Source organism: Pelodiscus sinensis, chromosome 19 (genome assembly GCF_052426305.1).
Source record: "Pelodiscus sinensis isolate ZL-2025 chromosome 19, ASM5242630v1, whole genome shotgun sequence".
NCBI lineage: Eukaryota > Metazoa > Chordata > Testudines > Trionychidae > Pelodiscus > Pelodiscus sinensis.
The window spans coordinates 7867477-7891523 of NC_143070.1; the positions used below are offsets into that span (position 1 = coordinate 7867477).

At 53.8% G+C, this 24047-nt stretch overlaps 1 protein-coding gene and 1 non-coding gene across 2 annotated transcripts; both read left to right on the forward strand.

The window, feature by feature from the left end:
• Positions 1–5503: 5503 nt before the first annotated feature.
• Positions 5504–23245, forward strand: LOC102457120 (E3 ubiquitin-protein ligase TRIM7-like). The gene is made up of 7 exons (XM_089771482.1): positions 5504–5542; positions 7984–8079; positions 8368–8598; positions 12604–12626; positions 14061–14176; positions 18773–18847; positions 20496–23245. Exons 1-7 carry the CDS (start codon positions 5504–5506, stop codon positions 21011–21013), a joined length of 1098 nt encoding a protein of 365 aa, XP_089627608.1. The 3' UTR covers positions 21014–23245.
• On the forward strand, positions 17141–17222 carry TRNAS-UGA (transfer RNA serine (anticodon UGA)). Its single transcript has one exon. It is a non-coding gene; the product is annotated as a tRNA-Ser (tRNA).
• Positions 23246–24047: the final 802 nt, after the last annotated feature.

The following is a 24047-nucleotide window of genomic DNA, read 5'->3' on the forward strand; positions in this document are numbered from 1 at the left end:
CCAGCAGATCTAGAGAAGTGATTAATCCCCTTAATTTGGCTCTGGTGAGGCCACATCTGGGCTAGTGTGTTCAGTTCTGGTCCCCCAACTATAGAAAGGATGTGGACGCATTGGAGAGGGTCCAGTGGAGGGTGACCAAATGATAAGGGGGCAGGAGTGCATGACCTATGAGGAGAGGCTGAGGGATTTGGGTTTGTTTAGTCTTCAGAACAGAAGAGTGAGGGGGGGATTTGAGAGCAGCCTTCAACTTCCTGAAGGGGGGTTCCAAAGAGGATGGAGAGAGGCTGTTCTCAGTAGTGATGGATGGCAGAACAAGGAGCAATGGGCTCAAGTTACAGTGGGGGAGGTCTAGGTTGGAGATTAGGAAAAACTATTTCCCTAGGAGGGTGGTGAAGCACTGGGATGGGTTCCCTAGGGAGGGGGTGGAATCTCCGTCCCTAGAGGTGTTTAAGTCTCGGCTTGACAAAGCCCTGGCTGGGTTGATTTAATTGGGATTGGTCCTGCCTAGAGCAGGGGGCTGGACTTGATGATCTCTTGAGATCTCTTCCAGCTCTATGATTCTAAGGTGACCCCAAGCATCGAGCTCTCAGCGCATTCTAGAGGGCTGTGAAGGGGGAATGACTACAGATTAAGCTGTTCGATGTAACAGCTGCCAAAGGGGGGGCTTTGGGAACTGCTTTTATTCATTAGCTATCAGCCCATTGGTCATCAAACCACCATGACAAGGTCAAATTGGGCCCAACGTTTGCATGCTGTCGACTTTGTGCCTTTTTATTAGATGCTAACTCAACAAAGCATCTGGACGTTCACTGGATCTGAGCCCTCCATTGAAACCTTGGGCTGCTGTGAACAGCTGTAGTATATTCACCCTGTGCTGGGCAGTGAGGGATTCCCCTGGGGGGACTTCACGGCTTGAGGAGTGCTGAGGGTATTGTGATAAGCAAGGCAGGGAGAAATTAGCTACTCGCTTGCACTGCAGACTATGGCCGGACTAAGAATGGGGCAAGCAACATGTTTTGATGCTGCAAAATTCCACCTTCCACTTTCACGCCATTTTCTTTTAATGGAGAGAGAATTCTCCCTTCTTTCTGGCCGGGCAGAGGATCTCAGCTTGAAATGAGACTGGGCAGCAGAGTGAAATAGTAAAAGGGCTCTGACAAGGATTTCTCCTGCCTCTTGTTATGTGAAAAGGCAAAACACCATGTCTATTGAGAATACAATATAAAAGCTGACACACACACACAAACACACACACACACGTGCCCTGCTGCCAGTTGGCGACTGAGGCACCAGTACAGTGGCAGGATGAACCCCAAAATTATGGCAAAAGAGCTCCTTGTTAAAGTCGTTTTCCTTCATTGGGATCTGTGAGTTTCACACCATCATGCTGTGATCAATCGTGTTTGAAGAGTTCCTGTTTTGTTAAATTGTTCTTCTCCTACCGCAGCTGTCCTGTCCCTGTTGGTAGGTACTTGCCTTATCTTTTAGAGTGGTCAGTCTGACCTTTATCCGCATCTCAATAGGGGTGTACAGCAGTCTCTTGCTGATGCGTCAGTTTCGGCTTCTCACTAAAACATCTGGTCCAGTGATGGCCTTCACACTTATCATCTGACATACATTCCTCATTCATGCACACAAAACAGAACTGATTTCCTGGTTACACAGACACAATATGAATATTGAAACAGGAACATCAAATTACAAAAAAAAAAAAAAAAGAGAGAGAGAGAGAGAGAGAGAGAGAGAAAACAATCATCATACCCTTTTACTTATTTTCTCAATACTCATTTTAAAACTTAAATAGAAAATCATAAGAATTTATTCCTGCCTTGGAATCAGCTTCAGACACAAACTTCTGCCTGGTGCGCCTTTACAAATGGTAAGGTAAAGGTCCTTTCTGCTTTCAGAAAGGGTGGCTGGCAGGATGTGAAACATAATCGTAATCATAAAACACACAATACATTTGACACTTAAAACATGACGGTTTCCGAGGGGGAGCTGTGTTAGCCTGTAACTGGAAAAACTTAAAAAACAACGAATAGTCTTGCAGCATCTTAGAGACTAATTGAACATGTAGATGGTATCATGAGTTTTCATGGGCACAGCCCACTTCTTCAGATGACTGGAGTTTAAGGGGTCCAGTTTTAACTCATATATAACCTATAACAGGATTTTTCTACTACGCTCTCTCTTCTTGAGACCTGCTCTGGGAGGAGTCTATGTTCTTAAAGACTCTCCCCTAGCGGGTCAGATCAGACTCCTCGTTGCGTGGGCATCCCAGTTCTCAGCACCGCAGCAACTTGTGACACTCTGAATACAAAGCCACTGGGAAGTCAGGATGCAGACAGATCAGCCCTAGCCCAGAGGCAGCCAAGTACAAACAGGGCACAACTTGTCACCCAGAGACAGGCTGCCTCTGACCTTCACCCGGCGAGTGACTGTGACTCTAACAACAGCCAAGCCAGGTCTGATCCATGTGCATGTTCAATGAACTAACTTATCTGGTATGAATTGCCCCCATTAATTGTTTTGGTGCAGGGGAAAGGGCTTGATTCTGGGACCCTGAAATGGGTCACCTCAGGTTAATTATGGACACCTGAGTCCAATTAAAGGCACTGAAAAATCCTCTTGCCGGGCTAAAGGGGGGGGGGGGATATTATAGGAGGGATGTGTTGATGGATAAGAGACTTCTTCAGCAAAAAAACTATGTTGTGTCCAAATAGGGGATGTTTTCCCAATGTACATTCATTTGCCGAGATGGAATATCACAGGAGGCTGAACCCCAACCCCCTGCCCTAGCCCTGAGTCGCCCTGCACCCAAAATCACTCCCAGGGCCTGCACCCTAAACTCCCTCCTATGCTTCAACTCCCCCCCAGGCTCAGCTCAGAACCCCTCCCACACTCCAAATCCTTTAGCTGAAGATCAGAGTCCGCTTCCCCTTCCCCAAACCTCAGCCCTCTGCCCCCAGCCTGATAAAAGTGCGTGAGGATGGGGGAGGGAGGGAGGATGGAGTGAGCGGGGCCTTGGAGAAGGGGCAGGAAGGAGGAGGGGCCGGGGTGTTTGGGCTTGAGGTAGATCCTGGATTGCACTTCAATTCTAAAAGTGATCTCGTGCTTCAAAAGGCTGGAGACGACCGCTCTTCAGAGAGCAGCGGGTGAAGCGCTCGTCCGCCTGCAGCGACATCCGTGCCGCAGACTCCGGTGGACGTACGTTACGTCGGCATGAGGTTGTCCTTCTTGTGCATACACAGGCACACTGGATGGCGTGCATTGACACCGCGCACACTCACCCAGAGTGCTTGTGACAACGCACGGTCACGGTGCAACTCCCCACCCTCCGGCACACTGCCTTCTGGGAAATGTCGGCAATGCGTGGAGGGGGAAAAACGAGTCATCTGGGGGTGAGTGGGAGCAAAGGGTCGTGTGCCCATCAGGCACATTTCTCCCCACAAGCCCGCCATGGTATCGCACTGTGATGCAGGGGGGTACATTTATGAGAACACTCTTTTTAAGGTACCTATGGATTGTGGGCTGCTTGCTGGACCTCTCTCATCAGTAGCCTGCGGTTGCCCCTGCCCAGGAACTAGCAGCAGGGGCTCTCCCCAGCACTGGGCATTCGCTCCGCTGTAGCGACACAGGAAAGGTACAGAGAGATTGTTACTGCCTACCCAGCCAGCACACACACGCTCCTAACAGGCACATGCAATAAAAACTGCTGAAAGAAACGAAAGGAACAAACCCAGCAAGGGGAAGGGCCATTCCAGGCCATTCCCGCCCAGTCTGGCTCCACACTCAGCAGCGGTGGCTTTCCCAGGCAAGGGAGACAATAACTGACATTCCTGACAGGTACTGTTGTACTGCTGCCCCGGGGGAGGTCAGGGGAAGGAGGTGTGTGTGGGGGGGAGGATGCAATATGACAATACCTGTACAAAGCCTAAGTGTGGGGGGGAGGGAGTGCGGAGGGCTCAGGGCAGGGATGTGAGGGGGGCAGGGAGGGGACTCAGCAGGGGGCAGGAATGTGGGGGTGCAGGAGTCAGGGGTGGGGGGTGAGGGGCAGAGGGTTGAGGGGTGCAGGAGTCAGGGCTGGGGGGTCAGGGGTGAGGGGCAGAGGGTTGGGGTGTGGTGGAAATGCAGGGGGCACAAGAGGTTCCTTTAGGGAGGCCGGGGGAGGCTGTAGCCCCCTCCCCCAATTCCTGCCGACATAGCTTGCTGCTTGTTGGTCCCCTCCTGTCACTACCAGGGAGCCGCGGGAAGCCCACGGCTCTGCCCCCTTCCCGCACCACAGGGCAGGGTGGCTGTTTGTTCCCGGATAGTGACGGGAGGGGAACCGCAAGCAACCAGCCGCGTTGGTATTAATCAGGAGGGGGGCGATTCAGCCCCCTCCCTCCCCTAAGGCCCCCAAGGCGGGGTCAGGGATGGGGCAGTTCTGGCCAGTGTGGAGAGCCCCAACCAGCCCCTTTTTCCTGCCTGCTGCTTAGCGTGGCAGCCTGTGGGAGAGCCCCGGGGACCCCAGCTGGGAGCATCCCAGCCAGCTTTTACCGGAGCAGCACCCCAGGGTGCCCTACTCCCTGGCCAGTGTATGCCAAGCTCATTGCTCCCGGTGTGGAGTGTGGGGCAGGAGTGTGTCCCCAATGTCCCCTGGAATGGGGGGGCAGGGACGTGCGGCACTGGGGCTCTCCACTGAATGCAGAAGGAAGTTGCGTAGCTTTTTCCGATAAAAGACTGTCGCCTAGGCCTCGCCTTCGAGTCTAGCGAAGACACGCTAATGCGGAGCGAGACGGGCGCGCCGGTCAATGCCGGTCCCCCTGCTTCCACGAGGAGTCAGGGAAGTCGAGGGGAGAGTGTTCTCCCTTTGGCTTCAGCAACGCAATCAACGCAGCTGAAGTTGTGTGTCTTAGTCGGACTTTGCCCTGTAGTGTAGACGTCCCCTTCGTCTCCACATGGGCAAGGCAGAGGGTGGGGCCAAGCCAAGCCATTCATGTCTGGACACAGAGACACCCCTTGACTCCTCCTCCTCTTAGCCCCTCCTTTGTCCTCCGGACAGGAGGGTGGGAGCTGGCAATAAAACCAGCGGCAGAGCAGCAGGCAGGGAGAGCCGGCGCTGGAGGCACACGGCCATGGCTTCCCTTCCTCCTGAACGGGCCCCCCAAGCGCAGCCCACACGCCCCGCCTGCCAGGACCCTTCGGCCGAGCCGGTGAGTGTAGGAGGCCGGCCCACATTCTGTGCAGGCTGCTCCCTCAGCACCGTGAGAACTGGTCTGGGGTGGGGAGCTCTGCCCTGTGGGCTGCCCCATAGGCCAGGGCCAGATCCAGGAAGGGACCCCCCCCACACACGCACTCTGCTGGGACCTGGCAGGGAAAAGCAAACCCCTGAGTGCAAAAGTGGGGGGAGGGGATGCGTGGGTGAGACTGGAGACACCTGGGGACTGGCTCTGTGAGGAGGGAGCCCTGGGCGGGGTTTGATGGAGACCCCCCTCTCCCCGGCACCGAGCACAAATCTCACATGATGCTGCTCACAGAGGAGGCTGCCAAGAAACACAAGGTAGGAAACGCTCCAGACTTAATTCCCCTCTTTCCTTTGCAGCCTGACGGCCAATCTCCCCGGTGGGGAGCGAGCAGGAGGGTCTATTGGGTGGTTGGTTGGGTTTTAGCCTCTCCCACCCACAGAGCCCCCTTCCCCCCCAATTTCCTGCTATTTCTGGATCTGCAGCTCCATCAAAGCCCCCTCTCCCCCACTCCCATACAATCATAGAATCATAGAATACTAGGACTGGAAGGGACCTCGAGAGGTCAAGTCCAGTCCCCTGCCCCCATGGCAGGACCCAATACTGTCTAGACCATCCCTGATAGACATTTATCTAACCTGCTCTTAAATATCTCCAGAGACGGAGATTCCACAACCTCCCTGGGCAATTTATTCCAGTGTTTAACCACCCCGACTGTTAGGAACTTTCTCCTAATGTCCAACCTAAACCTCCCTTGCTGCAGTTTAAGCCCATTGCTTCTTGTTCTATCCTCAGAGGCCAAGATGAACAAGTTTTCTCCCTCCTCCTTATGGCACCCTTTCAGGGTATGTCTACACTACCCCGCTAGTTACTCCACGAGGAGTAACGGTAGTTCGAACTAGGAAGCCTAGTCCGAACTACCTAGTTCATGCCGTGTGTAGCCGCGCGGCACAGGGTTCGAACGAGCAGGGATTTAAAAATGGCGGCGCCCAGTTTATGCAAATGAAGCCCGGGAAATTCAAATCCCGGGCTTCATTTGCAAGTGCGGTATGCCTACATTACCCTCCTAGTTCGAACTAGGAGGGTAGTGTAGACATACCCTTAGATACTTAAAAACAGCTATCACGTCCCCCCTCAGTCTTCTTTTTTCCAAACTAAACAAACCCAGTTCTTTCAGTCTTCCCTCATAGGTCATGTTCTCTAGACCTTTAATCATTCTTGTTGCTCTTCTTTGGACCTTCTCCAATTTCTCCACATGGCAGGGACAAGAACGCCAGGCCCCTGGTGCCCCCGCCAAGTAGCCCTGCACAGTTACTTAGGGAGATGAGGTCTCTAGAGCCGAGTGCCAGGCTTGAAACAAGATGTGTCCATGCTACTGCCAGGCCAGGGATGGAAGGATCAGTTGCAAAAAAGGGATACAGAATAAAACAGAGAATATCTTATTGCCTTTATATAAATCCATGGGATGCCCATATCTTGAATACTGCATACAGATGTGGTTGCCTCAAAAAAGATATACTGGCATTGGAATAGGTTCAGAGAAGGGCAACAAAAATGAGCAGGGGTTTGGAATGGGTCCAATATGAAGAGGGATTAAAAAGACTGGGACTTTTCACCTTAGAAAAGAGGAGACTAAGGGAGGATAGGATCGAGGTCTATAAAATCATGAGTGGTGTGGAAAAAGTGAATAAGGAAAAGTTATTTACTTATACCCACAATATAAGAACTAGGGGTCACCAAATGAAATGAATAGGCAGCAGGTTTAAAAGAAACAAAAGGAAGGTTTTCTTCACTCAGTGCACAGTCAACCTGTGGAACTCCTTGCCAGAGGATGTGCTGAAGGCTGGGGCATCTGGTATTGGCCACTGTTGGCAGACAGGGCACTGGGCTGGATGGACCGTTGGTCTGACCCTCTATGGCCGTTCTTATGTTCTTATGTTCAGGCACGGCCAGCAGGGCACCCACAGTCCTAGGGGGCCCTGGAGGCCTTAAGTCGGAGAGTGTTTACAGGGCTAGATTAAGGCTCAGGCAGTTTGGACCCTGCCTAGGTCCCAGCCTCTGATTCCATCAGAGCCTGAGTTTTCCTTAGCAACAAGATGCAAGACAGAAGAAAACCCTGAAATCATGACTCCGGCAGAATGAGCACAGCCTCTGCCTGAGTCTGCAGAGAGCCTGGGACAAGAGCTCACGCTGGGAGGGGACAGCTGCCTCACACACTGAAATGTGGTGTTAACACCCAGCAGAGAGCTCCGTGCGGGGGGGAAGAGAGGGCGGAGGGTTCACGGTCATGGATTCCAATGCCCTGAATGAATTCCTGTGTTAACCACAGCAGGTCTTTCTGGAGGGGGAAAAAAAATCAAATCCTGATGGTAAAATGGTCGGTGAGGCAGAATGCACCCTCACTCCTGGTACGTTGTGCCTGGGGTTCACTACCCGCACTTACGGAGTGCTGTCTAACTCCGAAGTAGACCACATCCGCCCTTAACTCTCTCTGTGGTTGGAGGAAGAGCCTGAGATCTTTCGGTCTGTCCCTATTCGGCAGGTTTTCAACCAGTCTCCTGGTTCTTCTCTGAACCCTCCAATTTATTAGCTCCCTTCTTGAAAGGTGGACACTGGATTTAGACATAGTGCAGCACCAGCAGTAGCAGCAAGGCCAAGATGAAATAAATTCCCTGTCCCTACGTGCAATCCCCGTGTTCCCATCCACGGATCGCATTCACCCTCACGGTAGGGACTGACCTTGGCTTTCTTCATTCAGGAACAAATCCTCGCCCAGCTGAAGACTCTGGAGAGGGAGAGAGAAAAGCTGCTGGGATTTAAAGTGACCGAAGAGAGGAAAATCCAGGAGTACCTGGTAGGGCCTATTGTCATTAACCAGAAGTTATTTGGGAGGAGTCTTTATTTTCTGTGTGTGTCACTGCAGGGTTGGGGCCGAGGGTATCCTTCCTTTCCTTCTCCCCCTTCTCCTGCGCCCTCTTCTCCTCTCTCTGCATTCCTGCTCCTCTATGCTCACCCCTGGTGAATGTCTCTGTGTGTGTTTATTTACTGCGCACACAGTGTCACTCTCTGGGAGCTGTTTCTCACTCCCGGTCCCTGCCCTTCCCTTCCCCTCCCCTCCCCTCTCCGTGTCTGTGCACCGCAGGAAAGGACAGAACGGGAGAGGCGGAAGATTGTGTCTGAATTTGAGCAGCTGCGCGGATTCCTGGAGGAACAAGAGCGACTCCTGCTGGCTCAGTTGGAGAAGCTGAACGAGGAGATCGTGGGGCTCCAGACTGATGCTGTCAGGAAACTCTCCGTGAAGATTTTCCAGCTCAGCGAGCAGATCGGGGAGCTGGAGGGGAAGTGCCAGCAGCCAGCCAGTGAATTCCTGCAGGTGAGACTGAGCCGGAGACATCCCAGCTCCCAGCCCAGGGAAAGGAAGGGCTCCTGACACTCCCTGCATGGGGCCCCAGGGAGACCCATTCCTTGCCCTAAGGAGACATTGGGGTGTGGCCAGGTCTCACGCCCTTCTCCACAGCTCTCCAAGGCATCTGTACAGGCAGAAATTCCTCACAGACCAGCTGAGCTGCTACTGAACAGAACAGCAGTGACACAATTAGTCCCAAGATCTGTTAATAATAATTAATAATTAATCCTATTTATTACCATCATAGCATCTAGAGCAGTGTTTCTCAACATTTTTTTTACAAAGTACCCCTTTTTAAAAAAATTATACATATCCCCAGTTTTCAGACACACAACATTTTTCTTCTACCATGGCAACACATTTGTTTAAATAACTTCATTGTAGCTGGGCAGGCGATGAAATTTTTGGGCGTAAAAAGTACAAAATAATAAAATGCTGTAAAACGTCAAACAAAACTTCAGTTTTCTCCCAATTTCAGTTGTGTTGACGTACCCTCCCAGGCTTCTCTGAAACAAAAGACAGGACTATGAAGCACTTTAAAGACTAACAAGATGGTTTATTAGGTGTTGAGCTTTCGTGGGCCAGACCCACTTCCTCAGATCAAATTGTGGAAGAAAATTGGCACAACCATATATACCGAAGGGATACAATCAAAAAAAGTGAACACATATAAAACTGACAAATCAGATTTTAGAGCAGAGGGAGGGTGAGGGGGGAGGTTAGTATCTATGAGATAATGATATTGGGGTTCACTTTTTTGATTGTATCCTTTGGTATATATGGTCGTGCCAATTTTCTTCCACAATTTGATCTGAGGAAGTGGGTCTGGCCCACGAAAGCTCATCACCTAATAAACCATCTTGTTAGTCTTTAAAATGCTGCATAGTCCTGTCTTGTTTCAGCAAGACCAGACTAACACGGCTGCATCTCTATTACTAGACTTCTCTCAAGTACCCCTAAGGGCACTCGCACCAAATGGTTGAGAAACCCTGATCTAGAGGACACAGCTGACTTGGGAGCACTCGTGCTAGGAGCTGTACCTTGACGCATTGTTTGGCTTTTGTTCCATCTGCGCTGATTCGGTTTGACCTGCACAAGAGAAAACCCTTTGGCTTCCTTTTTCCACAGACTGTTGCAAGTTTAATTTAATTGGGTAGGAGATCGGCTGAAACTGAGTCAGTATCTACCTAGTTTAACTGGAAGGGAGAGAGCCGGTCCCCGAGGTTGCGCTGATGGAATGAATGCATGTGTAAAGGTGGGGTGCTGAGAGTTAAACTGCCTTTGAACACAAGCAAGGCGGGTGACACATCCCTGCTCTGGAAAGCTGGCAACGCACGGACAAGCCCAACAGAGGAGCTGAGGGACACAATGACTCTGTGGGTGGCTGAGGAGATTAAGAAGTGAACCCAAGTCTCCAGAATTGCTGACTAGCACCTGAATCACAAGAACGGCCAGGCTGGGTCAGACCAAAGGTCCATCTAGCCCAGTGTCCTGTCTGCCCACAGTGGCCAATGCCAGATGCCCCAGAGGGAGTGGACACAACAAGGAATCACCAAGTGATTCCCCCCTGTCGCCCATTCACAGCTTCTGCCAAACAGAGACTCAGGGACACCCTCCCGGCCTATCCTGGCTAATAAGTATTGATGAACCTATCCTCCAGGAATGTATCTAGTTCTTTGAACCCGGTCAGGCTATGTCTACACAGCAGCATTATTTCAAAATAACGGACGTTATTCTGAAATGACAAAGTCTGCGTCTACACACAAGCAGTGATTGTGACGTAATGTCAATATACGGTCACACTGGAGGACTGCTCGCTCCAACTTCTGTAATCCTCGTTGTAAGGGAAGTCGGGGGAAGAGGGCTCTAACGTGGAATAACTGCTGTGTAGACACAGCCAAAAGCCAAACAAGCTATTTCAAAAATAAATTATTTCCAGTTTAGCCCTGCCGTGTAGCCCCGAAAGTCCGTGTCTTCACAATATCCTCTGGCAAAAGCATCTCACCCAACACAGGGCTTGAACCCACAACCCTAAAACTAAGAAGCTTGTGTTCAACCAACTGAGCTAGCTGGATTACCCCTGGTAGCTCAGGAAAGAGAGAAATTCGTGTTTGTGTCAAGACAAGGTCCCTTTTCTCAAGGTGGCGAAACTGGAGTGAGGTGAGAAGAACCTTGGGGAGGTTAGCCGGGGGTTGTAACAGGAGAGAACAAACCTTAGTGATATAATACAGAAAAGAACAGCCAGATTTTGCTAGAGCTGGTGTGCCAGGATGTAGAAAAAGGTCCGGTGACCAGCAAAAGGGTCTGAGGGACAGGGAGGATATAGGTGACTGGTGCCTGTGGAGGGAGGGGGCGCAGGGAGGGCCACCTAGAGGAACAGTTGATGGCCTTTCCCAGCAGCAATAGGCAGGTGGATGGAAGAGTTCTTATTTTGGCCTAGCACTACCTACCGCAGGGGGGGACTTAGTTTGGCTCAACTAGGCAGCTCAGGAGTATGATTCTCCCCCTTGTGCGATGTAGCTATAACAACCTAATATTTGAGGGCAACCAGGCCTAAGTAACACACCTCCACTCCCAGGGCATCTTTTTACCTTCCTTCCCTGGTTTTCTCTTTCCCCTCCCCACTCCCACACTTCTGCTGCCGTTCAGTCAAAATCTGACTTAGGGTGCGCCTAGACAGCACCCTTCTGTTGGAATAAGCTAGGCAATTGGTGCTATGTCTAAATCGAAAGAGCTTATTTTGAAATTTGGCGCTGTGTAGACAGTGCCAAATTTCAAACTAAGGCACTATTCCAACAAATCCCTTAACCCTTGTGGAACGAGGCTTACAGGGACACCGGAATAGCGTGCCTGCTATCTCGGGAAGTAACGGGTGCTTTTAAAGGTGCAGCGTTGCTATTTCGGCAGACTTCCGGTATCCCGCAATAGCAACGCAGTCTAGACATACCCTTAGCTGTCCAAGACACTGCTGCAAACCTGTGGCCAGACAAACACTTAAGTGCCATGGCTTGAGCAGCCAGATGCCGGTACAAGTTTGCCAGGTCTGGAAGCCTTTGTCGACCGCTCCAGTAAACCTCATTCCACAAGGCATAACAGAGTGGTCGAGAAAGGCTTCCATTGTTGACCGTGGAGCGTCCAGACTGCCCCGCTGTGCCACCTAAGAGCTGATCGGCATAGCACAGCGGCCATTTTGATGTAAATGAAGCGGCGATTATTTAAATCACCACTCCATTTTCCTATGTCTAGTAAACTCATCTATATGGCTCCGTCGATGGAGCCATGTAGTCTAGACACACCCTAAATCAAGATAGTGGGTCTACATTAGGGAAGCCTGCCTCGCAGGGGCAGATGACCGTTTTGCGGGGCCCCGGGCAGCATAATTCCGCGGAGCCCCCGCTTTGCCACTGCGCATGCGCGGGGCTTTCTGAAGCGCGGGGCCCGGAGCGGCCGCCCCATTCGCCCTGCCCTATATCCGCCTCTGCTGCCTCGGACTAATCCTGAGGCTTCCCTGCAGCGTAGATGTGCTATTTTGAAATAAGTTATTTCAGAATAACTATTCTGGAAGAGCTTATTTCAAAATAAGCGTGCAGTGTAGATATAACCTAAGAGCCTGTCGCACAAGGAAATTTCCATCTAAAACCTCTCTAGCTATTGGGAAAAGGCACAAGGAACGCTTTGCATTTCTATTCTAGCTCTCTCCGGTTCTTTTCCTCAGTATTTTAATAAAACACGAGCAAGGATTTAAAGGTGTGTTTGCCATGGGACTCAGCAGGCTGAAATGTTTATATCCCAACCTGCGAACCTTGTTTAAACCTTGTTTAACTCGCTTCATGTTGGACTGTGACAGGGTCCAATTCGCACCTTTGTCTCCTTTGGAGCCCCTTGATTCTACTGAAGTTAACACAACTGACCCCCCTCCCCGGGGGTAGTGGCGTGCAGGACTGAGCGTCTTTTTTCCTATCTCCCCTCTAGGATGGCAGAACCACCACAGATAGGTAAGTGGCTTCTTCCCGTGTCATTGTTCTGGCCCCAGGCTGAGAAAACAAGTATCCCAGGACACCGCTGCTCTGTGGTGAAGGTGACACACGGGGATGGAACCTCTGTGGGATTATCACGGGGACGGAATCTCCGTGGGATTATCACAGGGATGGAATCTCTGTGGGATTATCACGGGGATGGAATCTCTGTGGGATTATCACGGGGACGGAATCTCCGTGGGATTATCACAGGGATAGAATCTCTGTGGGATTGTCACGGGGACAGAATCTCTGTGGGATTATCACAGGGACAGAATCTCCGTGGGATTATCACGGGGATGGAATCTCTGTGGGATTATCACGGGGATGGAATCTCCGTGGGATTATCACGGGGATGGAATCTCTGTGGGATTGTCACGGGGATGGAATCTCCGTGGGATTATCACAGGGATGGAATCTCTGTGGGATTATCACGGGGACGGAATCTCCGTGGGATTATCACGGGGATGGAATCTCTGTGGGATTATCACGGGGACGGAATCTCCGTGGGATTATCACGGGGACGGAATCTCCGTGGGATTATCATAAACCTGGGGCTCCTGCTGTTCCTAGACTGTAAAGTTGGTTTCTAAATCACTTATCCTCTGAGGCCGTCCCTGCGCTGCCCTGTCCCTCGGTGACACTTACCTCGCTCAGGGGAGTGAAGGAGCCACCCCTCTGAGAGGCATAAGCGACACTGACCTAAGCACCAGTGTGGACAGTGCTATGTTGGGGGGAACGCTTCTCCAGCCAGCACAGCTCCAGCTGCTCACTGGGGGCAGGGAGCTCCTTCCTGTCGGCTTCCAGCAGCTACACTGAAGAGCCCATGGTGCGGAGGAGGGAGGGGGGCAGTTGCATCTGTGCAGCCCTGCCACTGTGAGCTCTGCAAAGCAGCCACAGCCTGAGGGCAGAGACGATGCCCTGAGCTCCAGGCATACAGTCCGGACCCGTCACCCCCAGGGCATGGGGGCTCTCTGCTGCCCAGGGCCGGAGCAAGCAAAGCCTGTCTGACCTACACGAGGCCCATTCGGAGGCTGGGGGGCAACAGGCTGCTCGGGGGGGGGGGGAGCTGATCTCGTTCCCAGTTGCAGGGGGGCAGATGCCCAAGGAGCAGCAGGGACCTTGGATTCTATCGGACACTGGAACATGGAGTCCAAGGAGTGAATTGTGCCTGGGGCCTGCTGGGCTCCCTTCCTCTCCCCAGTGCTGGTCTCGGGGCCTCCGGGTGGAAGCACATGGGTGGGACGCCTCGGGGGAGCTTGCCCAGCCATTGCTGGGGCCGGAGCTATTCTGCGGCTGGGCACAGAGATTCCTTCCCCAGGCCCCTGCCTTCGGCACTGTCACTGGCGAGAAACGGAGAGAACAACGCGCCAGTCAAATCAACAATGATTGACGTGGAAAAACTGTTTCTAGATGTGAAAAGGGGGCGTGGCCACAGCCAGAGGACGCCTCCCCTGAACTGGAAATCAGACTCGGTTACTGGGGCCAGCAAACCCATGCGCTGAAGGAGACTATGAGGAAAATCAAAGGTACCAAGACGGGAGCTGGGTGGGGAAACTGAGGCACGAGTCTGGGCTTTTCGGGAGTGACGGGCTCTGAGCAACATGTTGCAATAGATCGGACTATATAGCTTAGAAATGTGCTTCTGTCTGTCTGCCTGTCTGTCTGCGAGTCCATTTGTTTGAGAACTCCTCATAAACGATAAGACCAAAGACCACCAAATTTGGTATTCAGGGTCCTCTTATCCTACCTTAAAGCAAGGTTGGGGTTTGGTTGTGCCAGAGCACTGCGGTCTGCCATCAATGTTTCTCATCAAAAGGAAAGGGAGGGGTCTGGTAGAAGGATATTATATGAAGAATGACCACAGGCGGGCAGTAAGTGCCCCAGCAGGATACCACTGGCCTGCAGCAACTGACACCCCACCCTGCCCCAGGGGGCAGCTGCCAGCTGCTGCACAGCCCCCGCTGCTTCTGGGCCAGCCCAGGGAGTGCCAATAGACAGTACCCGCCGCCCCCATGGTCTTGGGCTGGTCCAGGGATGAAGCCAACATCCAGGATATGCGGCCACCTCCCACCGCGGGATGGACCCTGGGAAGGCTGGGTAAGGCTTCTAGTGCTAACATAAAACTAAAACCAATCAGAGGGAACCAATAAATGATCATTCCTGACTCAGGGGAAATGGGTGAGGGCGTTTCCAAGGCAACAGCAACAATAAAAGGCTCCTAAACTATAGTCATTTGAATGAGATTCACTTTCCCTTAAACAAGTGTCTCTGAAGGGAGGAGAAAGGCAGGGTCCAGGCAAAGGGAGCCGGGTCCCATTGCCCCGTCTGACAGTCTCACACCTGTTTGTAAATGGAGACAAGAGTCCATTCAAAGCAGTTTAGTAAGAGCTGGGCTCTAAGGGTATGTCTGCACTACAAAGTTAATTCGAACTAACGGACGTTAGTTCGAATTAACTTTGATAGGCGCTACACTAGCGCTCCGCTAGTTCGAACTTAATTCGAACTAGCGGAGCGCTTAGTTTGAACTAGGTAAACCTCATTCTACGAGGATTAAGCCTAGTTCGAACTTACTAGTTCGAATTAAGGGGTGTGTAGCCCCTTAATTCGAACTAGTGGGAGGCTAGCCCTCCCCAGCTTTCCCTGGTGGCCACTCTGGCCAACACCAGGGAAACTCGTATGCCCCCCTCCCGGCCCCGGAGCCCTTAAAGGGGCACGGGCTGGCTACGATGCCCCTGCCAGGTACAAGCCTGCCAGGACCCAGCCAGCAGACCCTGCACCTAGCACGGATCGAGCCACCCACCCGATGCCCCCCAGCCCACGCCCTCTTCCCGGGACCAGGCTGGCGGATCCCGGGAGCTTGCCCGGGAACGCAAGAAGCGGGCACCCGCCTGGTCTAGTGCGGACATCGTGGACCTCGTCCACGATCTCCGCACTAGGCACAGGAAAGTGGCCGGCTTGGGCAGGAGAGCTGCCAGCCTGACCCCCCAGGAGCAGGTGTGCATGAAAATAAAGGTGGTCCACTGAGACCCCCGACCCTGAGCCCTGAGCTTAGAATGGCCGTACTGGGTCAGACCAAAGGTCCATCTAGCCCAGTAGTCTGTCTGCCGACAGCGGCCAACCCTAGGGACACTAGAGGGGATAGACCGAAGACAGTAACCAAGCCATTTGTCTCGTGCCATCCCTCTCCAGCCTTCCACAAACTTTGGGCAGGGACACCACTCCTACCCCCTGGCTAATAGCACTCCATGGACCCAACCTCCATGACTTTATCTCACTTCTCTTTAAACTCTGTTCTAGTTCTAGCCTTCACAGCCTCCTGCAGCAAGGAGTTCCACAGGTTGACTCTGCTTTGTGAAGAACAACTTTCTGTTAGTAGTTTGAAGCCTGCTACCCATTCCTTTCCTTTGGTGTCCTCTAGTCCTTCTATTATGGGAACTAATGGAGAACTTTTCTTGATGCACCCTCTCCACCCCACTCTTGCTTTTATAGACCTCTATCCTATCCCCCCTCAGTCTCCTCTTTTCTAAACTGAAAAGTCCCAGTCTCTTTAGCCTCTCTTCATATGGGACCTCTTCCAAACCTCTGATCATTTTAGTTGCCCTCCCCTCTCCCACCCTCTCCCTTCCCCTCTCCCACCTCCTTTTCCCAGTCTCCCCGAGTTTTGTTCAATAAAGAGAGATTCTTTTTTGACCACACGTTTTCCTTATTTTGTACATCAGGAAGGGGGGCTAGAGAAGGGTAAGTGGAAGGAGGTGAGGGATGAATGGGGTACGAGCTCCCGATGGGCAGGACTGGGCTGGCTCTGCGGGTTTCTGGGGGTGGAAGCTCTCCTGCAGCCCCCCAATTGCCCCCTCTCCTCAGATGGCAGCCTGCGGCAAGTGCAGCTGGTCTGATGGCCGAGTGCTGTGATGTGCCCAGTGTGGGCACTCAGGGCACTCCAAGCCAGAACTGCTTTGCAAGCGGGGCACCCCTGAGAACTGTCTGTCCGGGGTGGGGGTCGGGTCCCTTTAAGCACAGCCCTCGGCTAGCCTGAGACAGCATCTCCACGCTCTAAGTCCTCATCTGATGCCCTGCCGGCACTGCTTCCGGCCATCCTTAACTCCGGTTCAGGGTCCACTTAATGTGGACATGCTAGTTCGAATTAGCAAAACGGTAATTCGAGCTAGTTTTTAGTTCTAGACGCGTTAGTTCGAATTAGCTTAGTTCGAATTAACTAATTCAAACTAAGTTAGTTCGAATTAGCGCTGTAGTGTAGATGTACCCTAAGTCACGGCTTTACCTTGGCCGGGTCAGGTACCGGCTCCATGTCGCTGTCTGTACAGTGGGGATGACAACGCTTACAGGCCCCACAGGTGGGAGCTGGTTTGATGCTTCACCCCACGGCCCAGCAATGAGCCCCTCTGGGCTGTGGGAGCCAGGTTTGCTGTTTGAATTCTGTCAGGTGATGTCAGACCTGGGTACTAGGATTATTTACTAAATCGCTTAACAGTGCTGTGATGGCAGAGTGGTTAAGGTGTTGGACTTGAAATCCAATACGGTTCCCCTGCGTAGGTTCGAATCCTGCTCACAGCGAGGCCTGTGTTTTGGCCACACCCCTAAGCAGTGCAACACACTCCCTGTCCCTTGGTCCTTTCAGAAGGGGCCCTAGATACTGCTCCTGTCTAGAGTGTGAATGGAGCTCAGCATGGATGAGGGGCCAGGGAGCCAGAAAGGCTGTCCAAGAGCGGGGAAATGCTGGGATGTGACTAGGATCCAGAGGCATCTTTCGAGTGGTGGGACTGATGCTGCGGGGGGGAGGGGACTGCCTGTGTCCTGTCCTGCTCGGCTCTATCTCTTAACCCAGTGCCCTGCTCAGCCTCTGCCCCGCCCCACTCTGCCTCTTCCTGCAAGGCCTTCGCCTCACCCCCACTCACTTAAGGCAGAAAAAAGTCAGGAAAACATCGCCCCGTGGCCCCCCCACAGCTGTGGGAAAGGGGTGGAGAGGCGCAAGCACTGGGTGACGGGAGTGCTGTCTTGGGGGAGAATAGGAAAGGCGTGAGGGCAGGTAGAGGGGCCTTGGGAGACAGGGAGTGAACAGTGGGGCAGTGGAGCCTTGGTAGGGGACAGTAACAGCCAGCATGAGGGCAGGGACTCAGGGGAAGAGGATGGCTGGGGGCGGGGCCTTGTTGGCAGGGGGCGTGGTCTAGGTATTGACGCCCCCCCCCCCACGCCTTTTAGGGAGCTTCTGACACTTGTATGTGAGTATCCCCGATGTACGGGCTGCCTGGGCCTCTGAGTGTGTTAAATGCTGCCAGGTCCCGGATGGAACTTGCCCTAGATTTTCAGAGGTTCTGGACACCGACCAGTCCTGCTGGCTTCAGTTAGAGCCGCGGGTGCTCAGAAAAATCATCTGAAACCCAGGAGGAAAGTGTCTGCGTAACGCCTTTACCGTTCCGGCAGTGAAAAGGGTACGTCTCCACGGCACGCGTATTTCAAACTAAGCTGTTGCAGAAGAAATGCTCCGAAATAGCTTATTTTGAAATAGAAGGGACGCCTCAAAATGAGTCCGAGGCAGGCTCCCCTAATGTGGACGCGCTACCTCGATGTAGAGCCCCAGGAGGCACTGGGGTGTAATTAGTTTGAATGGCCCTGGGGCGGAGCTATTTCCAAATAGCTATTTCGGAAGAGGCTTTCTTCCTCGTGGAATGAGGTTTATACAAGCCGGAATAAGCTGCCCGCTATTTCAAATTTATTTTGAAATGACGGAATTGTTGTGTAGACGCTCGTGTTGTTATTTCGGCATAACGGCCATTATTCCAAAATAACGGTGCAGCGTAGTCGCACCTGAAAGTGGCCCTACAGGGGCGCAAGCCCCTCTAGACCCTCCCAGAGACAGGGCCAGCAAAGCAGGTAAGGTTCAGCCTTAGCGTCATATGAGGTGTGCAAGGAAGATTGTGGAGAATGTTTAAGGACACTTTGCCCTTGCTAGAAATTCTTTCTTGTTTTTTTTTCCCCCCCTTCCCTGTCTCTACTCGACTCGGTATCTCTGCCCGTTCCCCTGTTTGTCCCTCAGTGTGACCGTTTCTGACTAGCATAACCGCCACAGGCTGACATCTCGCTCTCTCCCCCTCTCCTCGCTCTAGTGTGGCTGCCGTCTGAGCTGGAGAAAGAACGGGGGGCCTCTCTGGCAGAGAGCGTGAAGAGGACACACAAGAAGGGTGAGTTTTCACGGGGCTAGCCTCAACATAGGAGAAAACTGGGCCCCAAAATCCCTTCAGGGAGCAGACCAACCCACTGCCCAGGGAGCCTTTGCAACACACACAGACTGACTGGCCCTGCCCAGTGACACTGACGGACGTCGGGGCAGCCGGACAGACCTGCACTGATGGTGAGGTGTGTTCCGCCTCCTGTCTTCAGTGGTGCTGTTCTCACTCCCTGGGCCCTGTGGCCCCTCCCGGCTGCACCCGTGTGAGCAGAGAGCCCGCTGGGCCACGGCGGGGGAGGGCACGTCGCTTGCGTAGCAGCTGGTTTTCAAACTTTTTTCCTCCTGCCTCCAAATGAAGAAAATTATTGCGGCCTGCGCCCCAGCATAATTCGACTAGAGTGCAGGCTCTGGGGTGGGGTGGAAGAGGAGGGCTTTGGGGTCTGGGAGGGGGCTCAGGGCCGGAGCAGGAGGGGGCTTACCTTGAGCGGCTCCCGGTCAGCGGTGCAGTGGGAGGTGGGGAGGCTAAGGCATCTCCCTGCCTCTCCAGGCACCGCAGACCAGGCTGCGCCCCAAAAGCAGCCAGCAGCAGGTTCCCAGCCAGTGGGAGCACAGAGTTAGCACTGGGGGCAGAAGCCGTGCGCGGAGCCCTGTGCGCTCTTCCCCATCCCTCCACCTAGGAGCCGGGCCTGCTGCCGGCCGCTTCTGGGGCACAGCGCAGTCTGCGCAGTCTCCAGGACAGGCAGGGAGCCGCCTTAGCCCCCCCGTCGCTTCCCCTGCAGCAACGAGACCCAGGCCCCGACGTGCTGCGCCCCAGTCCTGGGCGTGACCCCTCTGTTGAAAACCGCTGGTTTATTGGACCCATTTGTGCTGGGGAGAGACACGGCCCCGAGGGCGAGTGCTGGGCAGCGGACGGCGCGTCTCTCTTTCCCCTGGGACCAACCCTGCAGCCCCAAGCGCGGAGCCCGTTCAGTGCTTCCCTGCATGGGGCCCCGGGCACTCGGACGGAAGCCTGGCCACCAGTGGCCCCCTATGGGCATGACGCAGCCTAGGCTGTGCCCCCTCTGGCGTTTGCAGGGGCGGGGGCCAGCAGGGCCCTCTCCTCATGTCTCTCGCAGCCGGGGGATGGGAGGACGCAGGCAGTCCCAGAGCTCCGGCTCCAGACCAAGCCGGGACGTCTGCACTGCAATGAAGCAGCCTCAGCCAGCGGGGACAGGCCAGCCCCGGGGGTCTGACAGCAGCAGGGCCGGTCCTAACCAATTGGTGGCCCCGGGTTGTCTCCTGCGTCCGGGGGTCGCCATTTTTTGTCAAGCCAAAAAAAAGGGGGGGGGGCAGGGAGTAATCAGTGGGGAGGGTGGAAAGTGGCCAGCTTGCCCGCCCCAAAGACCGGCTCTGGACAGCGGCTCAGCCACAGCCAGCGAGGCAGCCTCTGCAGCCACCCAGACAGCCCCAGAAACACCCCTGGGGAGTGAAATCCCAGCAGGGAAATCCCGGCTCAGCTACAGCATCCAGGGGCCCAGAACACAGGTAGGAAATGGGGGCGTATCCCAGCCAGATCTGGGCTGCCAGGGAGTGTGAGACATAATCCCAGACCCCCGCCCGCCCGTTCCCCCCGAGGGCTGGCCCCCTGCCTCCAGCACTCGGATTCTCTCTCCTCCCTGCAGTGACGGTGACTCTGGACCCAGACACGGTGCATCCCCAGCTCGTCCTGTCCGAGGATGGGAAACGTGTGAGACGGGGACACACCTGGCGAGATCTGCCCGTCAGTCCGGAGAGATTTGAGTCCCGGGCCTGTGTGCTGGGCTGCGAGGGGTTCTCCTCGGGGCGGCATTACTGGGAGGTGGAGGTGGGGGGTGGGGAGCGCTGGGCCGTGGGGGTGGCCAGGGAGTCTGTGCAGCGGAAGGACTGGATCCGGCATTTCCCCGGGGAAGGGATATGGGCTGTGGAGTGTGATGGGGGCCAGTACCAGGCTCTCACCTCCCCTCTCACCCCCCTGCCCCTGACGTGGGTCCCTGAGCGGATCCGGGTTTCTCTGGACTGCGCAGGGGGGAATGTGGCGTTTTTTGATGCTGCGAACGAGGCCCCGATCTTCACTTTCCCGCCAGCCTCTTTCGAGGGCGAGAGAATCCGTCCCTGGCTCTGGCTCTGGGGAAAAGGCTCCCAGCTCAGACTGTGTCCCTGAGACACTGGGGGAATGTCCCACTGGGGGCCATCAGCTGCTTCTCCCTCGTCTCTGGCCTCTGCATCACTGCAGCCTACGGAGATGCTCCTCTCACTCCAGCAGAACCACCTCGGTCCCCTCAGCCTCTGGCCTCCAAGACTCCACCATCTCCTAGGCCACCACAAAGCCCCGTGCTCCAGGTGCCTGTGGGACGTAGTAGGGGCTGTGTGGGCTCCTCTAGTCACAGTATTCACTCTGATTTGTATTCGTTCCGGTTGCTTTGTTGTGTTCTATGTGATTCCTATTGCCCTGTGCTGTTCTGGAGTCACACTCTGGGGCTGTGTCTACACTGGCAAGTTATTCTGGAAAATCAGCCACTTTTCTGGATAAACTTGCCAGCTGTCTACACTGGCCTCTTGAATTTCCGGAAAAGCACTGACAATCTCATGTAAAATCATCAGTGCTTTTCCGGAAAAACTATGCTGCTCCCGTTCGGGCAAGAGTCTTTTTCCGGAAAACTGTTCCAGAAAAGGGCCAGTGTAGACAGCAGAGATTTCTTTTCCGCAAAACAGCCCCGATCGCGAAAATGACGATCGGGGCTTTTTTGTGGAAAAGCGCGTCTAGATTGGCATGGACACTTTTCCACAAAAAGTGCTTTTCTGGAAAAGCATCCTGCCAATCTAGACGCACTTTTTTCGAAAATACTTTTAACGGAAAACTTTTCCATTAAAAGCATTTCCGGAAAATCATGCCAGTGTAGACATAGCCTCTGTGTGTGTGTATGTGTGTGTGCGCGCGCGTGCACATGTGCGCCTCAGTTTCCCCGGGCACTGCAGAACTATCTGGATGAGAAGCGGGAGGGTGGGCATGACTCACTGTGGAAGTATCTTCAGTCTCTCCCATCCTGAGGGCCTGGTGACAGCAAGTAACCCCTTGGGCCTGAAAGCAGGACAAAGCCGGAGGCCTAGGGGGCTGTGAGCAGGGGCTGTGAGTTAGTTTGGCTGGCGGGAGGAGAAGGGAGCCTAGCTGGCCTGGGGGGCTGGGGCAGGGTCCCAGAGCTGAGGCCCCCCTTTTCCCCAAGATGGGCTGTACTGAATGCTCCTGGTTCCCGTAACAAGAAGTCTAAGTTACGCGGTGTCCCTGTGAACCAATAAACCTGTTCTACTTGCTGACTGAGAGGCACATGTGACTGCGGATGGGGGGCGCAGGGCCCGGGGATGCCCCCGCACTCCAGGACAGCCTGTGGGAGCAAGAAGAGCAGGGTCAATGTATTAGGAGCCCATTGAACCTCCGCGCAGAGCTGTGCTCCAACGGTTGGCTCTGGGAAATGCGAAAATAAAACCAACGGTTCCGGTCTGAGCCTTGCAGGAGGTTTTTCCCACCTGCAAGTGTGATGATCCCACTGCAGCCCACCCCCTGGGGCCTGAGCCAGCCATCCCCACAGCTAAAGCAGAAGCTGCTCCGGGGGTCTGACTCTGAGCCGGGCTGTAGCATCCACAACACAGACCCAGTGACCCCCAGCCTAAGCCGGGGCAGGACCTTAGAACACTGTGTCCTGTCGGCCCACAGTGGCCAATGCAGGTGCCCCAGAGAGAGTGAACAGAACAGGAAACCACCAAGTCATCCACCGCCTATCGCTCATTCCCAGCTTCTGGCAAACAGAGACTAGAGCCAGGCCAGAGCTAATGAAATCTCTGGGGAACCAAGGGACAGACACAGCCCTGGGCAGCCAGGGAACATGGTCCTATGGGAACATGGAACGTGGGGGTCTCTGTTTGGTGGGGGGAGAGAAAAGGAGCCTGTCATGATTATGAGGGTTAGCCAGCAGCCTGGGGATTAAGGGGTTAACTACACCTAGCCAGGTGGAGTGACCAATAGGAATGTAGGTGGGATTTTTCAAACTGGGACAAAGGAATTTGGGTTTCTCTCTTTTCTCCCTTTTGTCTCTGGGAGAGAGTTCTCTGCAGCTACAGAGAGGGACAAGCATGTCTCTCTCTCTCTCTCCAAGACACCATTCTTCATTTTCTGTAAGTAGGGTAAAGTTTAGGTAGTTTCGTTAGGTTTTATTGTTTTAAGGGTTGGGTATGGGATCTGAGATCTGGCATTGCTTAAAAGATGTTTTGGCTTTTCTTTGTAACTAAGTTCTAGGCCCATGGAGTTTCTCCATGAGTATATTTTGTTACCTCCCTACCTAGTCATTATGTTTGCAACAGGAATATTGTTGTAATAATAAAAGTTCTTTCTTTTCTTTTATTAACCTGGCAGTGGTTAATTGTGTGCCTTGATTTTTATTTTAGGGGTGAGATTTCCCAAATGATCTTTTCCCTGATTTCTTTATCAACATTTGGGTGGTGGCAGCGGAAGTTTTATTCCCAAGATCTAGTTTTTAAGATTTTGGGGGAATTTTTATACCAAAGCCTGGTAGATAGGGCTTTGGGGTACACTTGCTGGCCCCCACTTCTGCATTCATCATGCCAGAGTGGGGAAGGAGCCATGACAGAGCCAAAAGGACCAGGGAAGTCCCAGCATGCGTCTTTGGAGAAGAGCTTGAAAACCCCCAAATAAAAGCGCAAGGAGTTGCCTGGCCCCGCCCAGTCACCTCTAAGAAACATGCAGCTGCTGCAAAGCCCAGAGCTCCAGCGCCCCACAAGCCCCACACACCAGCAGCCCCTCGCGCACCTGCAGCCAGTGTTCGTGGCAGCGAAGGGATCTCCCTCCTCCGCTGGGCTGCTCCAGTCCTGGGGCCCTTGTTCCGCCCCGCCCCAGGGAGCAGCCCCTGGTCCAGGCCTGTCACTTCAGCTCAGTTTTCTCGGCAGGCTGGGGTGGGACGTCAGGACATCAGTTCTACTCTGGGGTCACTGCGGCAGCTGCTCTGTGCTGGGGTCAGTGCTGCTCCTGTCAGTCCTACTGTAAACACAGCTGTACCCCAGCACCATCCCCTCCGGCCCATTCCTCCCTGCAGGGCAGGGGCAGGGAGGGGAAGAGGCTGTCGGGGGACAGGGCTCCGGGGGAAGGAGAAGGCTGGGGATAGATGCCCAGGCTCCATCCATATCCC